The sequence below is a fragment of the Macrosteles quadrilineatus genome, unplaced genomic scaffold (assembly GCF_028750875.1).
Source record: "Macrosteles quadrilineatus isolate MER2022 unplaced genomic scaffold, UCM_ALF_1.0 Scaffold_1__1_contigs__length_201487025, whole genome shotgun sequence".
NCBI lineage: Eukaryota > Metazoa > Arthropoda > Insecta > Hemiptera > Cicadellidae > Macrosteles > Macrosteles quadrilineatus.
Genome location: NW_026542594.1, coordinates 189,967,447 through 189,987,683, shown reverse-complemented (window position 1 = coordinate 189,987,683; position 20,237 = coordinate 189,967,447). Strand labels below are relative to the sequence as shown.

Here is a 20,237-nt window from a genome sequence, read left to right as displayed (position 1 = left end):
AGCTCCACGTACACTGAACACTTTGTAAAGGAATCTAGGGATTACCCACGTGATTGGGAAATTCCACAGTCTTTGGAAGTCATCACGTTGGCACTACGCAACGTAAATTGCAACAATATTCTAAAGAATTTGTTTTATTCGTTGAAAACGGAGACAGATACAGAATTGCTTTCGTATTAATGAATTATTCAGGAATGTTCTGCATAATGCTCCACCAAGGATTCCTTTTCATATAATCTGATACATCAGTGACAAATCATAAACAAGCTAACGAATATACATGATTAAACGTATAAAGAGCATTTTTACAACATTTTTGTAAATAATTTTCTAATTTGTGGTGAAATATAAATTGTTTTAGCTTATGGGTTTGTTGAAATAATTAGATTATTTTCAAACATTTAAAACGTCAAATCGTATTTTTAACTTTTGTGTAATAGGTTTAAGTGGAAAACATCAATAACCTGAAAAATTCACATTAAAATAAAAATTTGATAAATAATATCAGTAACTTTTTGCACTTTTCTGTGTTTATACGACAGTGGCATTTTTTTACGTTTTGAGAGGGAACGGTCTAAACTCTGGTCTTGTTACTAAAATCAGATTTTATTTTTATATAGCATCATTAATTCAAAGTCCAATTCATTATTTATCATTAAGTTGGAGATACCACGTGTGTGCATATTTTAACCTATAAATAACAAAATAAAAAATGGAAATAATTTTGCTTGGAATTGAACTATTGGCCCTCAGATTTGAAGGCAAGCACTGACACTTTCTTACATTTGTTAATTTTTTGGTTAAATGTTTAAGACTACGTCAAACAATATTAAAATTAAATCATTCAAAATATTCAAAATCCCACACATAATATTTCCTAGTTGTGCACATGATAACGTTCTGTGCGTTATGACTTTAAGACTATATTATTACGCTATGTAGCTCATTGGTCGTAACTACACAGACAGTTACAATGGCTACAAGTATGGAGGTCATAAATATGAACAGTGTAATAAACCTAGTTCTGAGCGTCTTTATGTGCTTCCCGTCTACTATACGAGGGATAAAGATATAGTTAACGTTTTTCTCTATTATATCTAGCCTATTGAGGCAAAGATGTGTTGTATAAAGGGAATACAAAGACAAGGGTGGATTTGTAAAACGGTGTTGTTGAAAATGGTTCTTTAAATATAATTTTTATTCCAAGCGATATTTTTGCTGGAAAACCCCTTTACTTTAATTCCATTATGTATTATTGGATTATTTGGTGTAAAATGTGATTTATACATACATAGATTAACACATTTGATTAATAATTCATCAAAATCTAAACCTAAAAATATTCTAATTAAATTCTTATATTCTTCATTGAATATCTTCTTACAGAGAAATTATCTAAGTTAAATAGATAAATCTTATATAATATTTCACACAAAAAACAAATGGAACAAAAGTATAGAAACACACTTGATTGAGGAACTTTAAAATGATTATTGTGCTATATCGACTTTAAAGGCTTAATAACAGGTGACAAAATCTCCTTTCGAGCTGCTGATGATAAAGGGAAATGCCAGCTCATCATTTTAATATTTCAAACATACAACAGCTATCTATTCAATTAATTTAGCCAATCATACCAAACCTTAAGTGATTTTTGGAACGAATACTCAACCAATCGCATATTTTTTACATTGTTACTCAATATATAATCATCATATTTATTCAGTTCCATTATTATTGAGTGAAATATTTAACAAACTTTTATCACTGTAATATTTTTGTATTATAGCTTTTATGAGTGTAAAACAACAAGATTGTACTTCAATGTGAAGTTTAATAAGATTTAATATTATAGTTAAGATGTAGTGATAACTTAGTAAGGAAAAAGGTTTGTGTAACTACGGTTTTATAGGAAAAACACTTCAAACAAAACGTAAAGTAAGTATTTTTCGACATTCAATATTTTCGTTTCGGTTGATCAAACAAGAGTGTAATGGAATTTCTTGCTGGATCTTAGAACAAACAAAACTTACAGTTAATTAAGGAACGGACGGAAACAACAAATAACTACATAACTCAATTCCCCTGCTGCAATGTTTTTGTGGCTCTTCGTCTATCAAACTTTTTTGCAACTTTTCTTACATCAAATTTAATTACTACATCCTTCAATCATATTTTCTGATGGTGTATCAATTATAAATGTTATACGTTCTACTGCTAAGAATTGAACACACATAGATGTTTGGAAACAATAATCAGGTGAAATAAACGGAAATGAAAATTTACCTTTCTAGTTTATAACAATTTAAGGTAGTCAAATTTGAAATTGCATAGTAATATTTTTCGAGGTAATAAAATAATTATCCCTGAATAGAAGAATGACTATAGTCGTTGTTATTACCTTTAACGTAGGCTATTATTAAATATTTTCGTGTTAAGTTTTTTCGTCTTTAGGAACACACATTGGTAGGATCGAAAATATATCCAAGACAAATTCAAGTCGTCTAAAAATTGTGTATAGGCTGATTTCCGAGAGAAAAAAACGATTGTCCTTTTTATCTACAAATGTCTAACTTAATAGAGTCAGTGTATATTAGCCTAATTTTAACTTTTTGACAGCTGTTTTGCAAAGCCATATTCATGATTTCTGGTTTGTTATGAGTTGTATATGATCATTATAGTTGGCAGGAACAAAATAATTTCACCTTTTTAAAATAGTGAATTTTAGTAATAGCAGTAGGGGTAGTAGTATTGAATAGGAATTAAAAAGGGGTAAAGCTCAAATAAAAAAATTAAATGTAAACGCAAAAATTTGATAAAAAACACCTGATCGTTATCATAGTCTGCAAAGCTTAATTAAACCAAGTTGTGGTTTATTGTTAAAGACCTCGCGGCTTTTTACAATTTTTGCTAGAGAATGACTATATCAACAAGGGTATCATTAAAGTATATAAGATTTTCCTTAAAAACTGTTTTTGCGCTGTTTTAAAATTGTGAATTGAAAACTTTAAACAAAAGTTTGACCATAAAATTGTAATTTAATTTGATGTTAAATATGAGTTCCTCATGTTTAACGTAGATTTTTACAAATAAGTGTTATTTATTTACTGGTTCCATTTTTAAAACTAAAAATGTTTGATACAGGGATACATAGGTTAACTATGTTTTCAGGGAAACACTGATGATATTTCGTTTGTGTATCGGTAACAAAAGACCATTGTACATTTGCTTTTGACACTTATAAAACGTTGCCTGTAGTCCATTCACAATTTGCTGATATGATTGTCCTTTTGTTTGGCGTATAACATTAATAACTATATTCTACTAATCATTTCGAAAAATATATTATATCATTTTTAGTTTTACAAATGTATTTGTATGGTACAAATTCTCAGTGAGAAGTATTATGTTTGCTCAAATTTATTGATAGGTCAATTCAAAGATTCGCTCAAATGTTATTTGAAAATGCCAAAGAGTAAAAATATAAAGTAACTTATATTACAAAGTATATTTATCTTAACATCTCTAAATTCAACCGAGCCCCAGTCGTTCCATAATAAAAATAAATGTCATGCTAAACAAATTGTTAAAAAATTCAAACAACTTTTCTTGAAGGTAAATCTGCAATTTTTAAAGACAGTTAGTTTACTTCACATGTAAACTTTAATTTTACTTGCAAATAACATATGGTTTGCTGTGCTAAAAGTAAAGAGTTAAGGAAAGGTTTTAAAAAAAGGTGGAGCAGAAATTTATCGTGGAGAAAACACTTTTTAGTTCACGAACATTTGAATACTGTTTTAATTTCAAAATATCCCTTTTTGTTTTTTTCGTTGTAAGTATAAAATACTTAAACCTATATTTTGGGCATACTTATTTTTATAGTTCCATTTACTGTTATTTCGATAAATTGCACGTTTTTGGTGTTCAATTAGACACCTAAACATGCTTAGAATTCACAATCAAGTTGCCAAGCCCCAACACAAATCCCTACACAAGTCGGCTAATAAGATATTTTGTTTTTCAAACTCCAGTCACGTGGTTGCAATCAGCTGACCGGAAGTCCAATTAGGCTGGCTTCCTGCTTCTCGATGATACTTGGTCGGTGAATTACAGCCAGGTAGTTTATGAAATGTTGAAAAAAGGTGCCCTGCTTTACCAGAATCCAGTATAAACAAACCAATTTGAATTGATTTCAAGAAATAAAAAAATATGGATTGATAGTATGAATAGGCATGTAAACAATATACCATGTTTTAAAAAATGTTTCATGTTTTTTAGAGGAAATACAGTAGTATTTTGTGGCTGGTAATTAGTAGCTAATCGAAGTTATTTAGTCCCAAAAGTCAGTTGTTATATTGCCTGACACAAATAGGTTAAAATTATTTGGTAAAAATGCCAGTTTTAGATTCCTTCTTATGATGTGACAATTGTTTTTCAGTATTGGATACAATACTAACATTTTTCTATAGCAAAAATAGCTTTAAAACATAAATAAACGCTATAAAATAATGAAACATACGTTGCCCAAAATTAAATTAACTATGAGAAAATAGTCGACATAAAAAACTACACGTGTGCGCTAAAATGCTCTTAACAGATTCCAGTTACACTCTGAAGCGATCGGGGAGCCAGTCAGTTTAGAGAAAGAGCACTGGACTTTGTACCTCGAGGTCCCGGGTTCAAATCCTTTCAATCCCCAATGGATTTTATCCAAACGATAATGCCGCAACCCACTCAAGAACTAGCTCAAATTAATGTGGACAATATTCCACTTAACGTAGAGGGAAAATGTATACAATACAAAACAATCTTAGAAATTGAGAGTTTGCATATTTATGAAAAAGGATGACGTCATTGATGGAATCACCATCGTCTTGTGAATTATTCAGAATTTCTTTGTTTATTCTTCTTCTGTAAATGGTGTATAGTTCCAGAAAGTATTATCTTTTACCAAGCAGAGAAGGTACATAATTCTATTCGCGAATGTCTACAGTTTTTCAGAAAAAGAATTAGATGAGTGAGATTTACATACAGGATTATGATTGCGGTGAGCATTATCTCATCTTTGCATACTGGGTTTTAAGATGGTGAGGGTTCTAACGTTGGCCAACTTAATAATGGTCGTGAACATGTGTGATAAGATACTGACATAATTTATAATATGAGTTTATTATATAGTATTGAAAATATATAGTATAATATTAGTGGATCAATGTGTGATGGAAATCGACAGCTAAACACAATCTTAAACTTTATACTTATAGGTATTTTTTGACGTAGGAGGATGCACGATACGGATGAGTGCCAAATGAACAAAATTCGTTTTTAATTACCAATTATGAGTGATTTTATCATCGGGACTTTTTAATAAGCCCTAAAATTAAAGGCATTTAAGTAGAGTATCAAATTATAAAAAATATTTACTTTTTAATAGTTCAATCTGTTTACATTTTAATTATTACTGCGCTTGTAGTAAATTAAATCAGCTATTCAGCTGTGGTGACTACATTAAGATACTACAACAAAAAATAGTTAATCCAATTAAATGAGGCTATTTAGATCTAGAACATGTGTAGCAATAATATTTATTATTTCATTTTCTAAATGTAAGTTTTGAAATCTTTCTTAACAATACGTTTGGTGATTTGGAATGAATTATTAAAAATTTCACTTTACACAAGATCATAAAACAACAATGTTTTTGTCCGAACTGTATGCGGCTACTAAATCAAATTGTGTCCATAAAAGAATAAAGCGATGTAAAGTAATTATCCTTGTTAAACATGGCAGCAGTCAACAGTTGCGCTGAGAATATAAACTAGTTAAAATTTCATTTAACCTTCTTTGTTTTATATTGCATTTTCAATGTCCCTGGGATATCTTTTAATCATATTTTATGATAATTCGTAGCAGGAAAAACAGCATGAACTCTAAATTAAAAGTTTGTATTAAGCTTCCATTATTATATTTACATTTAGACTATCTTTTGTAATAAATCAAATGTAAGTATTGGCTACATTTATAAATAAACAGAAACATACAAAATTAAGAACTGATCTGCAAATAGCATAATCAATAAAATTAAAGGCCTGGTTGAAATAAAAAAAATCTTTTTTGATATGAGTTTTCGCGATTTGTCATTTCTCAATAAATTGCTCTTATTAAACACGAAATCACTGATCAATAAATTTGTGAATTTTGCTGAATACCCTTGAAAATCTACTTTGTTATACACACTTTTCATTCAGACAATCTATATACATTCAAAAATGTTTAAAATGCATATAAGTAAAAGACATTAATCTTTTTTGTATTCGTTTGACTTTTGTTGAAATCCGTTTACCTTTCATTTCATGACCATTGCAGTAAAGTTTTATATGAAGGTAGGAGTTAAAAATGCCAATATGTATAGTTTATGCTCTGTTCTTTTCAATATAATCATCAGTTATATCTTATTAAAGAGTCTGTGATGAAATTAAGTATCAAAATTCTGCTATTTTTTTACAAATATGTTTTTTGCATTATTTTTTTCATTTTTGATAGATGTAGGTATAAACGGAAAAGGGTTGTTTTTGTGAGGGTACTTTTACCTAGTCCTAAATGAGAATAGTAAGTTTTCACAGCATTACAACTTTCTGTTAAAAGCGCTTTCCCTTAAAAGTGTTTGATTTCATTACAAAAACGCCACTGGCGTAGACAGGATAAAAAAAATAAAAATAGGCCACATCATGAGAAACATTAAAGTATTCCTCATTACCTTTGGTAACAGTAGATTTACCACTTACCAGTTGGGTATCAGTAAATTCCGGAAATAAAAATTGTTATTGGTGATGCGTTTTTAAAATAGTTTTCTAAATTTCCATTATTTACTGAAAAACAAGTGGCATTTGACAGATGTAGTCGAAAAAGTTGTGCTGCAAAACAATATGTCGGAATTTATACGTTGACGTGTTCATTTATCAACGAAATATATGAAGTCACTATTGTCCTTCCAAACTGACCAGACAGCTGGCTGAAGTGAGCTTTACTAATCACCTGTAATAAACACTACACAGAGAAATAATATATTGTAACCAAGTGTTTATATTTTGTAACTATGTATGATTAAACAGCAAATAAAGCAATTGATGCAATTATGTAAACATCGTATTTGTATGTAATTTTTTCATTAGCTGTTTAGTACAATTTAAACAATCTAAATAATTTTAACAGATAAAAATTGTAGTTCAAATATGTTAAATGGTTCTAAATAAAAAAAAAAATACAAAGCTCAGTACGTTCGGGATCCAACAATGAAATTCCTCATTTCAAAACTGGCCTTGATTTAAAGTCACTTTTAAAGTCTAGTACCTTTTTATACTTACGGTACAATGATTTTTTTTTATTTTAGTTTATAGCTAGAACAGATATGCATTTTTATAGCAACCATCAATAAATTTAAAACAACCATATTTTAAGTACTATAAGTTAGTGAAATAAATTGTGATGTAAATCTAAAACTGTAAGAAAAGCTTTCAATCTGCTAACTTAAATGTTAAAAGTGTTACAAATTTCATGGTGTGGATTCAGAATTAGTTTCTGTGTTTCAAATTAGTCGTAATTAAAATTATACTTAACGGATGTGGTAAGATTTTGAATGGAAGTTTCTTCAATACAGTCCTTACAAATATAAATACTATTTAATACACTATATGAACCTCTAAGCCATTAGATGAACATACTTATTTATGAATTAAATCAAATAAATTTCACTAATTTGTATCATTATCCATATAACACGTGTGTAAAAGTATGTTTTGCAAACAGAAAGATTTATTTGACTGTATAAATATTTGGAATTTGAAATTTATTTTTAATTTAATTTTTAATTTAACAAGTTAAAAACTATCAAGGAGTAAAATAATTTAAAGAAAATATAAGTGCAAATGAAGGAATATATATATTCTACTACAATTCTTATTAACATTAGAACATGACTAAATGACTTATTGACTTATTAACGGCAAATATAACAATTTATAGTTTCTAAGATTTATTGTCGAGTCCCTCTCGGGCAAATTCTCGGCGAAGTTCGGGTGTCATCGTAAAGTTCCGGCGGACACACGAAGCCATGGGGGGAACTCTGCAGGAACACTCGACCTCCTTGGTATTCCTCTCCAGCCAGGGGGAGAGTTTGTCACCGACGTCCATCGTCAGGTTGCCGAATCTGCAGTGTTTACCTTGGGGTAAAACGGAGTGAAATCACTATTAGTGTAGATAGAGTGGAACAGAGGTTGACTAAATATAATATGAGGAAAAAAGGGTTATGATCTTCCACTAATTCATCTATTCGGTTCGATCAGCCACTCTGGGTCTGTTCTATCTTTGCCAGAGATCTCATTTGAGAGAATGTTAGATAGGAAACATTTAGCTGGACAAATAGTATACAGTGAACAGGTTACAAGTATGCTTTTTCATGATACCACTACTTCATAACGATACCATCTTTTTCATAATGAGTAAGGACTTAATTTTATCCTTAATATGCATTACCGATTAGTTTCGATTATCAAGACCTTGTTTTTTTTTACTGACCTAACATACATTATTTTGAGCTAGGACCATTTCTAAAATTTCCAATTTACTATGAATTTCTGAGTAGAGATTTTAGTTTTTACCAATCAGAAAGATAAATATTTTTCTCATAAATTGACCAAAACCTTAAGAAACCTTAAGATTTGTGTCACATTGTGTAACCCCTTTCATTATACTATAAATTACTATAACATTGTTTGAACATAAACCACTTCATGTATTAATAATTACTACTTTTTAAATGTACAATCATTGGAAATCTGTGTTCAATTTCCTGGGTTAGATGGAATCGCAGATTTCTCCAGCTTGTCGAAATTGGCAACTCACAGGGATTGGGAGCCCTTCTTTTTATGCTCTCACCTTTTTCCAAGGACAAGTTTTCTTCCTGGGTACGTCTTTTCTCCCTTTCTCCAATTTATGAGTTTTTCCTCCTATTCTGGCTTTTTTGTAGTAGAGCACGGGGATAGGGGTGGGTTGTAGCTTTGAAGTTACGAGTTAAACACTTTACTTTACTCAATGTAAATAGCACAGGTTTTCAGAGTATACACACTGACCATTTTATATGTTTAAGCATAGAAAAGAAATGTCATCAAATGTTAAAAACTTTCAACGCACCTAGTTTATTAATTGTTTTAGCCATCTTATATTGTTTTACCTGATTTTATGACACTGACGTCTTTAGCTTTGACAATCCGATCACTTGGCTTTGCTGAAACAATTTACATTGTAAATGGAAGGACTGAGAATTAAAGCCTCGAAATTATGCCATTTCGTAATCAAAGACTAAAAAATATCGTATTGTAAAAACATAGTGTAAAAGACTTTTATAAATATATAATTATAATTTTAAATATTTCAACAAAAACCATATTAAATATGAAAAGAAAACGTTTACAAGTAGGCTTTTACGTATATAGTGAGAAATTCTTCAAGATAGCATATTTTATGTGTTGTAATTTTCACTTAAGATCCATTTTGGTCAAAGGCTATTTTCCAATAAAAAGGTTAAACCTACTAGGTACGTTTTTTAATTAAGGGCCGTTTTTAAATTTCTTCGTTCCAGCAGTGCGATTGGCATTTTCAACATTTGCGCCGTGTATGTGCATCTATTGGTAAGACATAGCCGGAAATTTGAGAAAAATCGGCCGTGTTTACATCCGGTTTCAAGCATTCAAAATGGTGCCGCCAATTGAGACTGCCGCCGACTGTGAAGTGCGCGCTGTAATTAGATTTTTAAGAGATAAAGGTGTGAAAGCTATTGAATATCATCGACAGATTAGTGAAGTGTATGGCGAGAACATTATGAGTGACGGAATGGTACGCAAGTAGGTAAGGACATTTTAAGACGGCCCCACCAACGTTCATGATGAGCAACGCACTGCACTGGTTGTCATCATGGGTACGGGGACAGTAATGACGCCGCCCAGTGCGTTACTCATCATGAACGTTCGTGGTACCGTACTTCAATTCCCATATCCACTTGCATACAATTATGACACTCATAATGTTCTCGCCATACACTTCACTAATCTGTCGATGATTTTTAATGGCTTTCACACCTTAAGCTCTTAAAAATCTAATTACAGCGCGCACTTCACAGTCGGCGGCAGTCTCAATTGGCGGCACCATTTTGAATGCTTGAAACCGGATGTAAACACGGCCGATTTTTCTCAAATTTCCGGCTATGTCTTACCAATTAGATGCACATACACGGCGCAAATGTTGAAAATGCCAATCGCACTGCTGGAACGAAGAAATTTAAAAACGGCCCTTACTTAAAAAAACGTACTAGTATATTCTCCCCCAATTATTTCCAAGAAATTACCTTAACCAAAAAATTTTTTCTAGTTAACTTTTTATCATAAACAAAATTCAAAACTATTCCAGTTGGATGGTCTATGAATTAAAACCTTGAAATAATATAATTTAACCACTAAGTTTGGTTGGATTGCCTGTTACTTAGAAAGCATACATGGTGTAAAATACAAATGAATAAAACCACAATACTTACGACATCTAAAGCTGATAGGGCAACAGCCATGGTCACTGAGGTACACGGGGATACAACCCCTTGTGAGCATGATAGGGGTGTCACCCCACAACTCTAGGTCGCAGGCGAACTGCTGGCAATAGGGCGGTGCTATGGTGCCTACAACGAACGGACAAATGTAACATACCACTGAAATGACCGTGCGGAAAGGTAAACTAACAAATACCCCCGTCGCAGCAAACCTGCATACTAAGCGAATTTCCATTTACCCAGCTTGATTTCTACTAAAATATTCCCTATAAATTTTCAGATTTATTTCCTATTTAAATAACATTAATTTTAGTGAGTAGTTAGGTTTGCTGCTACGGGGAAGATGTTGAGGTGTGTTTTTTCAATTGAAATATTGATAGCTTAGTATGAAATAAACCAAATTGCCAAATTTGATTAAAATATATCCATAAACAAGCAAACTAGAACAGTTTATTTATTCTCCATAAGAATAACATGGGAATTTTAAATTTACAATTTTTTTAATTTTCTCCGTAGTCAATGAACATTTAAAAACACTTCAATATACTAAATTATTTGTTTTTTTAAGCTCTTCAAAATGGACTAGAGAGAAATTTAGAAATTTAAAGTTTTTAGGGTCAAAAATGAGAAAAACCCATTTTTACCCCATAAAACCCCCCATAAACCCCTGATCCCATTGTCCGATTATGCTGGTTCGCGAACTCGTTCGAATAAATGTAGGTTTACACGTTTGTACCAAATTTCATCAAAATCGGATCAATTTTGCTCGAGTTATCGCGCTAACGGACACATATATAAATATATATATATATATATAAATATATATATATATATATATATATGAATTTGAACGGATGGTGTTTTTGGCCTCTGGGGACCTCAAAACGAAAAAGTAAATCGGTCCCGGGTCTAGGTCTTACCACGAGACCTACGGTAATAGCTTATTCCCTATATGGGAAATTCGCTAAAAAATGAAACAAATAAGTTTTTATATTAAAAACTTCATTCTTTTCAAGAAAATTCTTGTCGTTTGTAACCATTTAAGACACCCTTGGTCTTTGAAAATTCGCAAGGAAGTCATGTAGAATTGTTTACAGCCATAATCGAAAAATATGCTACGAATCAGTTAAGGGGTAGTTAAACAATTTAACCCCTAATGTTGCATCGATAGTTTGAACAGCCCATCTTAAGTTGAGTTATAGTTTTAACAACAAAGGTTCTTATTATTGTATTTCCTGTTCTTCTTTGACACATTTACCTATGTAGAATCAATCATCATATTAGACAAATAATTTCGGAATCCATTGGTATCCAAGATGTTTATGGACCTAAATATACAATGAATTGTTGAATATCTACACAATATTCTCGTTATGTGGTTTTGTATATAGTCCTAAATGGGAAGATCAGGAAAAAGACTACGAATTTACAAATTGTTATCCCGACTTCGCTCTACCCCGGAGCCTTCATACGTATTACTTTAGCCTAACCCTAGGGTCGAGGCACTATAATTGAGATAAAATCCATCAGGTGATTGGCGGGATTTGAACCCGGGACCTCACGGACAGAAGCCTCGCGCTCTATCTCACCCTGACCTTTGTACGAGAACAACTACAGGCCATAACAAATTGTATGTTCTGTAATCGTTTTGATTGTTTTTTTTTTTATTAATCGTCAACATATCCTTACCATTAAACCCAGAAGCACATATACACTGAGTACATGTGATGTCGTCGTGCGGGAAGAACTTTTCTCCTTCGCTGTAGGACAAGCCTCCATGAACGCACTTGACACTGTCTGGCTTCCCTGAACATATTTTATGATTTATGCGAGTTAATCATAGTTGTTTCAAGAAACATGTAAAATTAAACCTCTTCATCCCTAGAGGAAAAGACTTGAGGTAAGCTATGCAAGTTATTAACCGTTAAACATTTATTTTGATTATTATTTTTTCACATTTCATATTTCAATACAATAGAAATACCTTTTAATAACAGTTGGATGGATAGTAATGTAATTTTTAGAATATTTTTTTTTACCTAATTCTCGTGTTAGCAGAGTAATTATTTACGTATGGTCTCTAACAACGGAAAAAGTCATTATCATTGAACATAACTAGATAAAGCCCTTTTTAGTATCTGATTTTTAAAAACCAAACAGTTAATGATTTGATTTTAAAATGTACTGGTGTTAATGTATGACTACAAATATAGATCGTAATGCTGACGAAAAGAGTTTATTTTGAATCTCATTCATCTCTTGCTCAGTTAAACAAGAACTCGTTTTTATTTTCGTCATGTTCTGTTATATTTTGTTACATTTCTAAGTACAATAACAATGCCTATTTATCTCTACAATAAATAATAATTACAAAAAAAAGATAAAAACAAAACGTTCTCGTCATCAAATTGCATTATTTAGCTCCAAAACAATAGAAATACTGTACCAAAAGTACGTAGACTTTTTTAAATTAGTGTGGTGCTAACCACCCTTTTGTATTACACTTGTAACACGTTTTTGACTAAAATATTAATAAAAGCGTATGGTACAAAACAAATACGATATCTGCATATAAACACGTAAACACTGGAAAACAAAAAACATAAATGTATGGAGTCAACTGGTTGTTTCTGCCAAAACGTTTGTTCTCATTGGAAGTTGGTTTAGTTTGTCGTAGTAGAATCAAGAAAATCACAAATAAATTCTAAATGAAAATTATCGTTTAGAGGTTAACAGCCACGGTTAATTCTGCATATTTTCAAAGAAAGACTTACCAATTTATTTTACCTCCCAATTCACTTTGGATTCCTCAACTGTATAGTTAATTATCACCTGTTCATGGTGTTACCTTTGTTACAGCTGACAACCCCTCTTTGGCAGCAAGTAAAGTCCTCCAGGAAGCTGTAGTGACGACATCCAGAAGGTGCGGGACAGACTTTAGGTCTACGAACGTCGTGGGAGCAGTAGAACCTAGCTCTGAAGAACAATGGAGGTGGAGTTAGTAACGTAATGAGTAGGTGTAATATTTCATTTCATTTCATTCATTATTTAGTATTAATTTTTTTTTTATGTTAACTTCTATTCATACACCTAATAATCACTCCTCAGAAAGACTGTCCTAATATTCATTTTCCTAATTTATATCATTTCATTAATATGTTCAATTAATCATTAATAATATTCATTCCATAGCCTATATATATTTTTTTACAACGCCCACAACCTAATTATTTATTAAATATGTAAAAGAATTGCAATACATCAAAATTTCTTATAATATCATTTCAAAATTAGTCCTTAAGGAATCAAAATTTAAGTAGCAGTGAAAGTGATCCCATGTGTTCAACAATAGTGATGTGAACATTGAGATGGAAAGAGAAGGAAGCCATTGAGAAGTTGAAATTGTTAGAAGAAGGACTCAAAATTTTTACCTAAATCAAATTCATTCATCAAGAAAACCAGTTTCAAGTTATATCACAGTTTTTTTTAGCCTAAACCTCAAGAGGACTCAACTCAATCATTATCTTCAAAATTAAGTATAACCTTTTCTTTAAACTCTTTTAAATTTTGTACTAATTGGACTTACCTTTTGGACAACACCAAAATTAGATTTTCCATTGTTGAGATTGTGTAAATTTAACACTTTAATTAGGCCTATTTGGACGCTATTAAATTTATTAATTATCAGCATTCAAGCCAGCACGACACCCTACCCTGAGAGATGTCACATCTAAATTATTTGAACCTTTAAGTTATTATCCAAATTTATTTTTTTATTTCAATTTAATTTCAACCCCATACACCATTGTCAATCCTTTCATTGTAACGTCAAGCCTTTTCTCATTGCATGTTAATTGTTCATTTGTTTTAATAAAACACATTTTGTAATCCATATCTTTGTTAACTTATTAACTTTAAACATTTGTAGAATAGGCCTAGCCTAAAATGAATATTTTAAGGTGAATTTACATAGGTTGTAGGAGAAACCTTCATTTACAAGTAGTTGATTGGTGGGTTTAAAATTAATCATGTCTTAAACTTGGAAAATTACGATTGAGTGTGAGGTGAAGATAAAAGATAGACTAGTCACAGATACATAAAGTGGAAAAATGCAATGGTACACTTAAGTAGTGTCTAGGGTAAAGGGTAAAGTACAACACTGCCCCCATGAACTACAACGTTCTCGGTGGAGGAAGACCCGGTGCGAAATTACCGCAAAGTGCTCCACGACTTATTTGTTAACTATTACTAGTACCAAAGTACAGTTTTGTCGCATGTATCTTAGCGTGATTCCCTCAAACGAGTGTAATAAATAAAAAAATAATAATAATAATAAGCTGAGAGGTTCATGCATACACCAAAGATATAAAAATAAAACAGTGTATGAACATGCAAACTGATTAAAAACGATTTGGTTCAAATTTAAAGTGAAAAATTAATATATCCATCGTCATTATTAGTAATACTAACAATTATATCACCTTGTCTATATCATCTTCTAGCAACATTTCCATTTTAAAATAATTTTAGCTTCAAACAGTATACAATAATTAACCAACCACAACCAAATAGAGCCAACATTTTCACATTAAGGCTAAGATTTCTGAAAGATGTTTTCCATTATTTGAGCGTTTAGTAACGATTGTAATTTCCTGATAATATTTACTCTGTTCTACGGTGAACAATCGAGACATAAAAATCAATGGATATTGTTCAAAGTTATTTTATTTTTCACTTTATTTAATTTATTTACGTGTGAAGAAAACAAGTTGCCTATTTAGTTTTAACAAATGATAAAAAGTGTAAAACCAAAACAATGATTTAAACTACCGGGTTTCAAATTGGTTAATAATCTATGTATTTATTTTGCTTTTACCATCTCACTTGGACCTAAAAGGCCTGTACATAAATGCCGGGCAAAAATATAAACCAAAGCAAAGTGTGAACCAGTACAGCTCAAGGAAGAACAGTACAAAAAAAATGTTTGTGGCAAAATGAATACGCAAACCCCGCGACCTGTCTTGCTTCTGAGTCCGCAGCGCTATCGGCCACATATTTATTGACCACAAACTCACATATTTATTGTTTTTTAGTTCAATAATAAACACCTTTAATGTGTTAAAGACTACAACTCACCCCTCGTACATCCTGACACACTGGCAGCTCTGTATACAGGGTGAATGAAACTCCACCATGGCACTGGTGAGGTTGAAGCCTACGTTGTAGGATTTCCCACCGTAGTAGCAGCGGTCTGCGCTTCTGTCTCCTAGTGTGGCTGTATAAAGTCATGGTTTAATGTGTTTAAGACTAGAACTCACCCCTCGTACATTCTGACACACTGGCAGCTCTGTATACAGGGTGAATGAAACTCCACCATGGCACTGGTGAGGTTGAAGCCTACGTTGTAGGATTTCCCACCGTAGTAGCAGCGGTCTGCGCTTCTGTCTCCTAGTGTGGCTGTATAAAGTCATGGTTTCATGTGTTTAAGACTAGAACTCACCCCTCGTACATTCTGACACACTGGCAGCTCTGTATACAGGGCGAATGAAACTCCACCATGGCATTGGTGAGGTTGAAGCCTACGTTGTAGGATTTCCCACCGTAGTAGCAGCGGTCTGCACTTCTGTCTCCGAGTGTGGCTGTATAAAGTCATGGTTTCATGTGTTTAAGACTAGAACTCACCCCTCGTACATCCTGACACACTGGCAGCTCTGTATACAGGGCGAATGAAACTCCACCATGGCATTGGTGAGGTTGAAGCCTACGTTGTAGGATTTCCCACCGTAGTAGCAGCGGTCTGCACTTCTGTCTCCGAGTGTGGCTGTATAAAGTCATGGTTTCATGTGTTTAAGACTAGAACTCACCCCTCGTACATTCTGACACACTGGCAGCTCTGTATACAGGGCGAATGAAACTCCACCATGGCATTGGTGAGGTTGAAGCCTACGTTGTAGGATTTCCCATCGTAGTAGCAGCGGTCTGCACTTCTGTCTCCGAGTGTGGCTGTATAAAGTCATGGTTTCATGTGTTTAAGACTAGAACTCACCCCTCGTACATTCTGACACACTGGCAGCTCTGTATACAAGGCGAATGAAACTCCACCATGGCATTGGTGAGGTTGAAGCCTACGTTGTAGGATTTCCTACCGTAGTAGCAGCGGTCTGCACTTCTGTCTCCGAGCGTAGCTGTATAAAGTAATGGTTTAGTGTGTTTAAGACTATAACTCACCCCTCGTACATTCTGACACACTGGCAGCTCTGTATACACGGTGAATGAAACTCCACCATGGCACTGGTGAGGTTGAAGCCTACGTTGTAGGATTTCCCACCCTAGTAGCAGGGGTCTGCGCTTCTGTCTCCGAGTGTGGCTGTATAAAGTCATTGTTTAATGTAAGGTTGATATTTCTAGTAGTTATAGTTTCAGTTGTTTTGACATGATTTTGTATTTTTTTTGTCTTCCCAATAATTATTGAGAAAACATTGTTTTCTTCCAAATCTTCGAGTTTGGGTTTTGGTAGGAAATATTATTTATGGATGCCCCTGAAGTAAGTGGGTATAGATAGAGCTAGACTACACATGTGGTTCGGATTTGATTAAATTTGTTATGTCTGTACTGATCTATAATATCACCATGAGTTTTCGTTTTTTTTTTAAATTTCGTTTATAATATATATATTCCTATCTAACTCTTCAAAATTAAGTTAAGTGTTTTTCACAAAATTGCACTTACAATTTTGATTGCAGTTTGTTTTGTTACAGTCCTTTTAATCTATGAAATTTTGCACCTTTGAGATATCCCTCTTAGTAGGTGTAATAAGGAAAACGCGATGTTTAGCAATAAACACACTTAGGCACAACACAATATAAGGAAGACAGAAATTTATGTCTAGACATAAAATTATTCCAGTAAAAAAAACAAAACTTGTAAATTCGAGGGGTTGTTCCTTATGAAATAAAAATTTGTCGTCGTATTGCTGAAGTTCTTAAAGTATTTGACATCACCATGTCGTACCATTGCTGTGAAAAGTGGAATTAATCCACATATTTTAATTTATGTACATAGTGGAATTCATCCACATATTGGAATTCATGTACATAGTGGAATTTATCCACATAGTGTCATTTATTCACCGTGAGAAATTTGTACACATACTGAAATTTATTCACATAGTGGCATTTATCCACATAGAGTAATTTGTCCACATACTGGAGTCCATCCACATGGTGGCATTTATCCACATAGTTGCATTTATGCACTCTATGACCGGCTTAGGAAAATAATGGATTGTTGCCTATAATAGGGCCTATATCTTTTATTTTAAATGAACGTAAAAATAAATGGTGTTAAGTAACGTTTATATCAAAAAAGTAATTATTATCAATAACTATTTTAGTTGTAGGCCTACTCACCACATTTGTAGTTTGTTGGACACTTAGCTCCAGCTGATATTTCCGGTTCACACTTCATATGACGATATAGCTTGTGGATATGATGGGTGCAATGTGGATCCTCTACAAAAATTATAAGAAATATAGTTAAAAAAATGATGTTTGACTTTTTTATTAGACATTCGGCGTAGAAACTTTAATAGATAGGATATTAAGGATGATTTTTTTTAGCGAAAAGTGGACGTTGTACTCTGTAAGTACAAACAAAGTGCAAAAAGTAGTACAAAAAGTTAAAAATAATAATCTGTTCCCAAATAACTTTCTCAAAAAACATGCCAAATATTCCATTACTTGGGCAATGCATACACATTTGTCAATCGGACTTTCGTAATTGTCATATCTATTATGAGCTTTAAATTTACAGTTTGTAGCTTTCTTAAAAACCTCTGAAACAATTCCTAAGCCATATTTCTAATGTAAACCCGTTTAATAAAGCAACCCATGGTTTTGAAAACATCAGATGTGTTAATATGCTAACAATTGTTTAATAAAATATTAACCAAACCGATCTTATTATCGCACTTTTTATTGGTTAGTAAATTACTGTTACATACAAGAATTGTGTATGTTTTGTAGATAAGTGAAAAAAACACATTTTGTATGTGTTCATTACACATTGAAGCCTGTTTAGTATATTTGAATGATCTAAGTGATGTCTCATCATAAAAGAGATATGCAATTAGTTCTGAAATCCATGTTATGTGCAATTTTCCACAAAACATACTACTTTAAGTAATTTTGTCCATATGTCTTGTATTGCACAGCGTTACATAAAATTTACTAAGTAAACTAAAAATATACTATCACACACTTTTATTTATCTTACAATTACATTTAAACAAATAAATTATTTTTTCCAATATTTAATACCATACGAATTAGAAAAAAAACTAATTGTATCAAAGAATTAGATTATTCAATATTGATACATACCTTGATCTCGATGGTCTCTTAAAATCATTGTATCTGATACAATACCCTCGTTGTATAGTTCATGAGAGTCTGAAAAGGTTACATTGTGTTATCGTAGATTTTTTTTTTAAACTAGAGTTTATATGTCAATAGTTAAGGGTGTTAGTATTTTTCCACAACAGATTCCATTCCATGTTTAGCTTGACCCTTAGATATTAGTAACATTGAATATTTATTGTAAACATAATTTTAAATTTGTTTGTTTGGACCGTTGGAAGCAAAATAAAATAAAAAAAAAAATACAATATTTTTCGTAGTTTAAGTCTTTAAAATATTTTTATTTAATCAAACGTTTTCTACAGATGGTGCATGTAATTAATAAAGCATATCGAATAGACCTAAATAAAAATATTGGCATTTTATGTAGTTTTTTGTTCTTTTAGTTGCATCAGTTCTACAGACAAAGAATTTTAACAAACAATTTAAGTTTTCTCCCTTCTTTATGAACAGACTTTCTTGAATTTGTTACCATTAGAATTGTAATAGAGTCTAAAAAAACGAACCGTCAATAATTTAGCTTGTAAATGATTGTCATTTTGAAAATAAAAACTATAATTTTTTTCCTAAATAGGTCTTTGCATTATTCATTTACGTACTGAATAATAATCTACTGAACAAAAAGCTTTTATAAAATAGTTTTGTGAAAAACAAAATGGTGGCTGTACAAGTAACTTTTGAGTTATAGAAAATTTTATTTTGGTTCGACTTTTGTCCATAATGCCACTTAAAATTATTGGACAGTTTGTAACCACCCTGTATATTGTACACACACATGAAATGCCAATGAAAATTATTTAATTACTTACATACAATGGCTGCAAATACACAAATGACAAACGCTGAAAAGTGCAGCATGTTGTTGCGATGTAGTAGAACTGACTAACATGAATTAGTCCTGCAATTGGACAGTGGGTTATCCAATTTAAAGACATGCGGGCGTACTGACTCACGGCAAAAAGTGTGATCTGCGTATTTGGAAACAGGACAATTGGAAACACAATATGCTGACCAATAGCGTTAGGTATGTAGCAAAAGAGAAACTTAACTATGTAGCCTTGCTTGTAATTTTGACAGATTTTATAATGAACTCGCATTTTTCTTTTGCAACAAAACGGTTATCCTTTTACTTGACAAACATTCTCTTTGTCTGTATTTGTATCAATAGTATCCCATGATAAAATGAAACTGGTTCCATAAGGTACATTGAAATAGGTCTTTAGCTG

At 32.1% G+C, this 20,237-nt stretch overlaps 1 protein-coding gene across 1 annotated transcript; it reads right to left on the bottom strand.

The window, feature by feature from the left end:
- Positions 1 to 8,007: 8,007 nt before the first annotated feature.
- On the bottom strand, positions 8,008 to 19,855 carry LOC129003489 (uncharacterized). The gene is made up of 11 exons (XM_054431788.1): positions 19,821 to 19,855; positions 18,976 to 19,044; positions 18,004 to 18,105; positions 16,277 to 16,415; positions 15,996 to 16,051; positions 15,731 to 15,869; positions 13,443 to 13,570; positions 12,284 to 12,400; positions 10,586 to 10,723; positions 9,230 to 9,283; positions 8,008 to 8,219 (listed from the first exon to the last, which is right to left on the bottom strand). The coding sequence occupies exons 2-11, from the start codon at positions 19,001 to 19,003 to the stop codon at positions 8,026 to 8,028; spliced, it is 1,095 nt and encodes a 364-aa protein (XP_054287763.1). The 5' UTR covers positions 19,004 to 19,044; positions 19,821 to 19,855; the 3' UTR covers positions 8,008 to 8,025.
- Between the last annotated feature and the right edge of the window lie 382 nt (positions 19,856 to 20,237).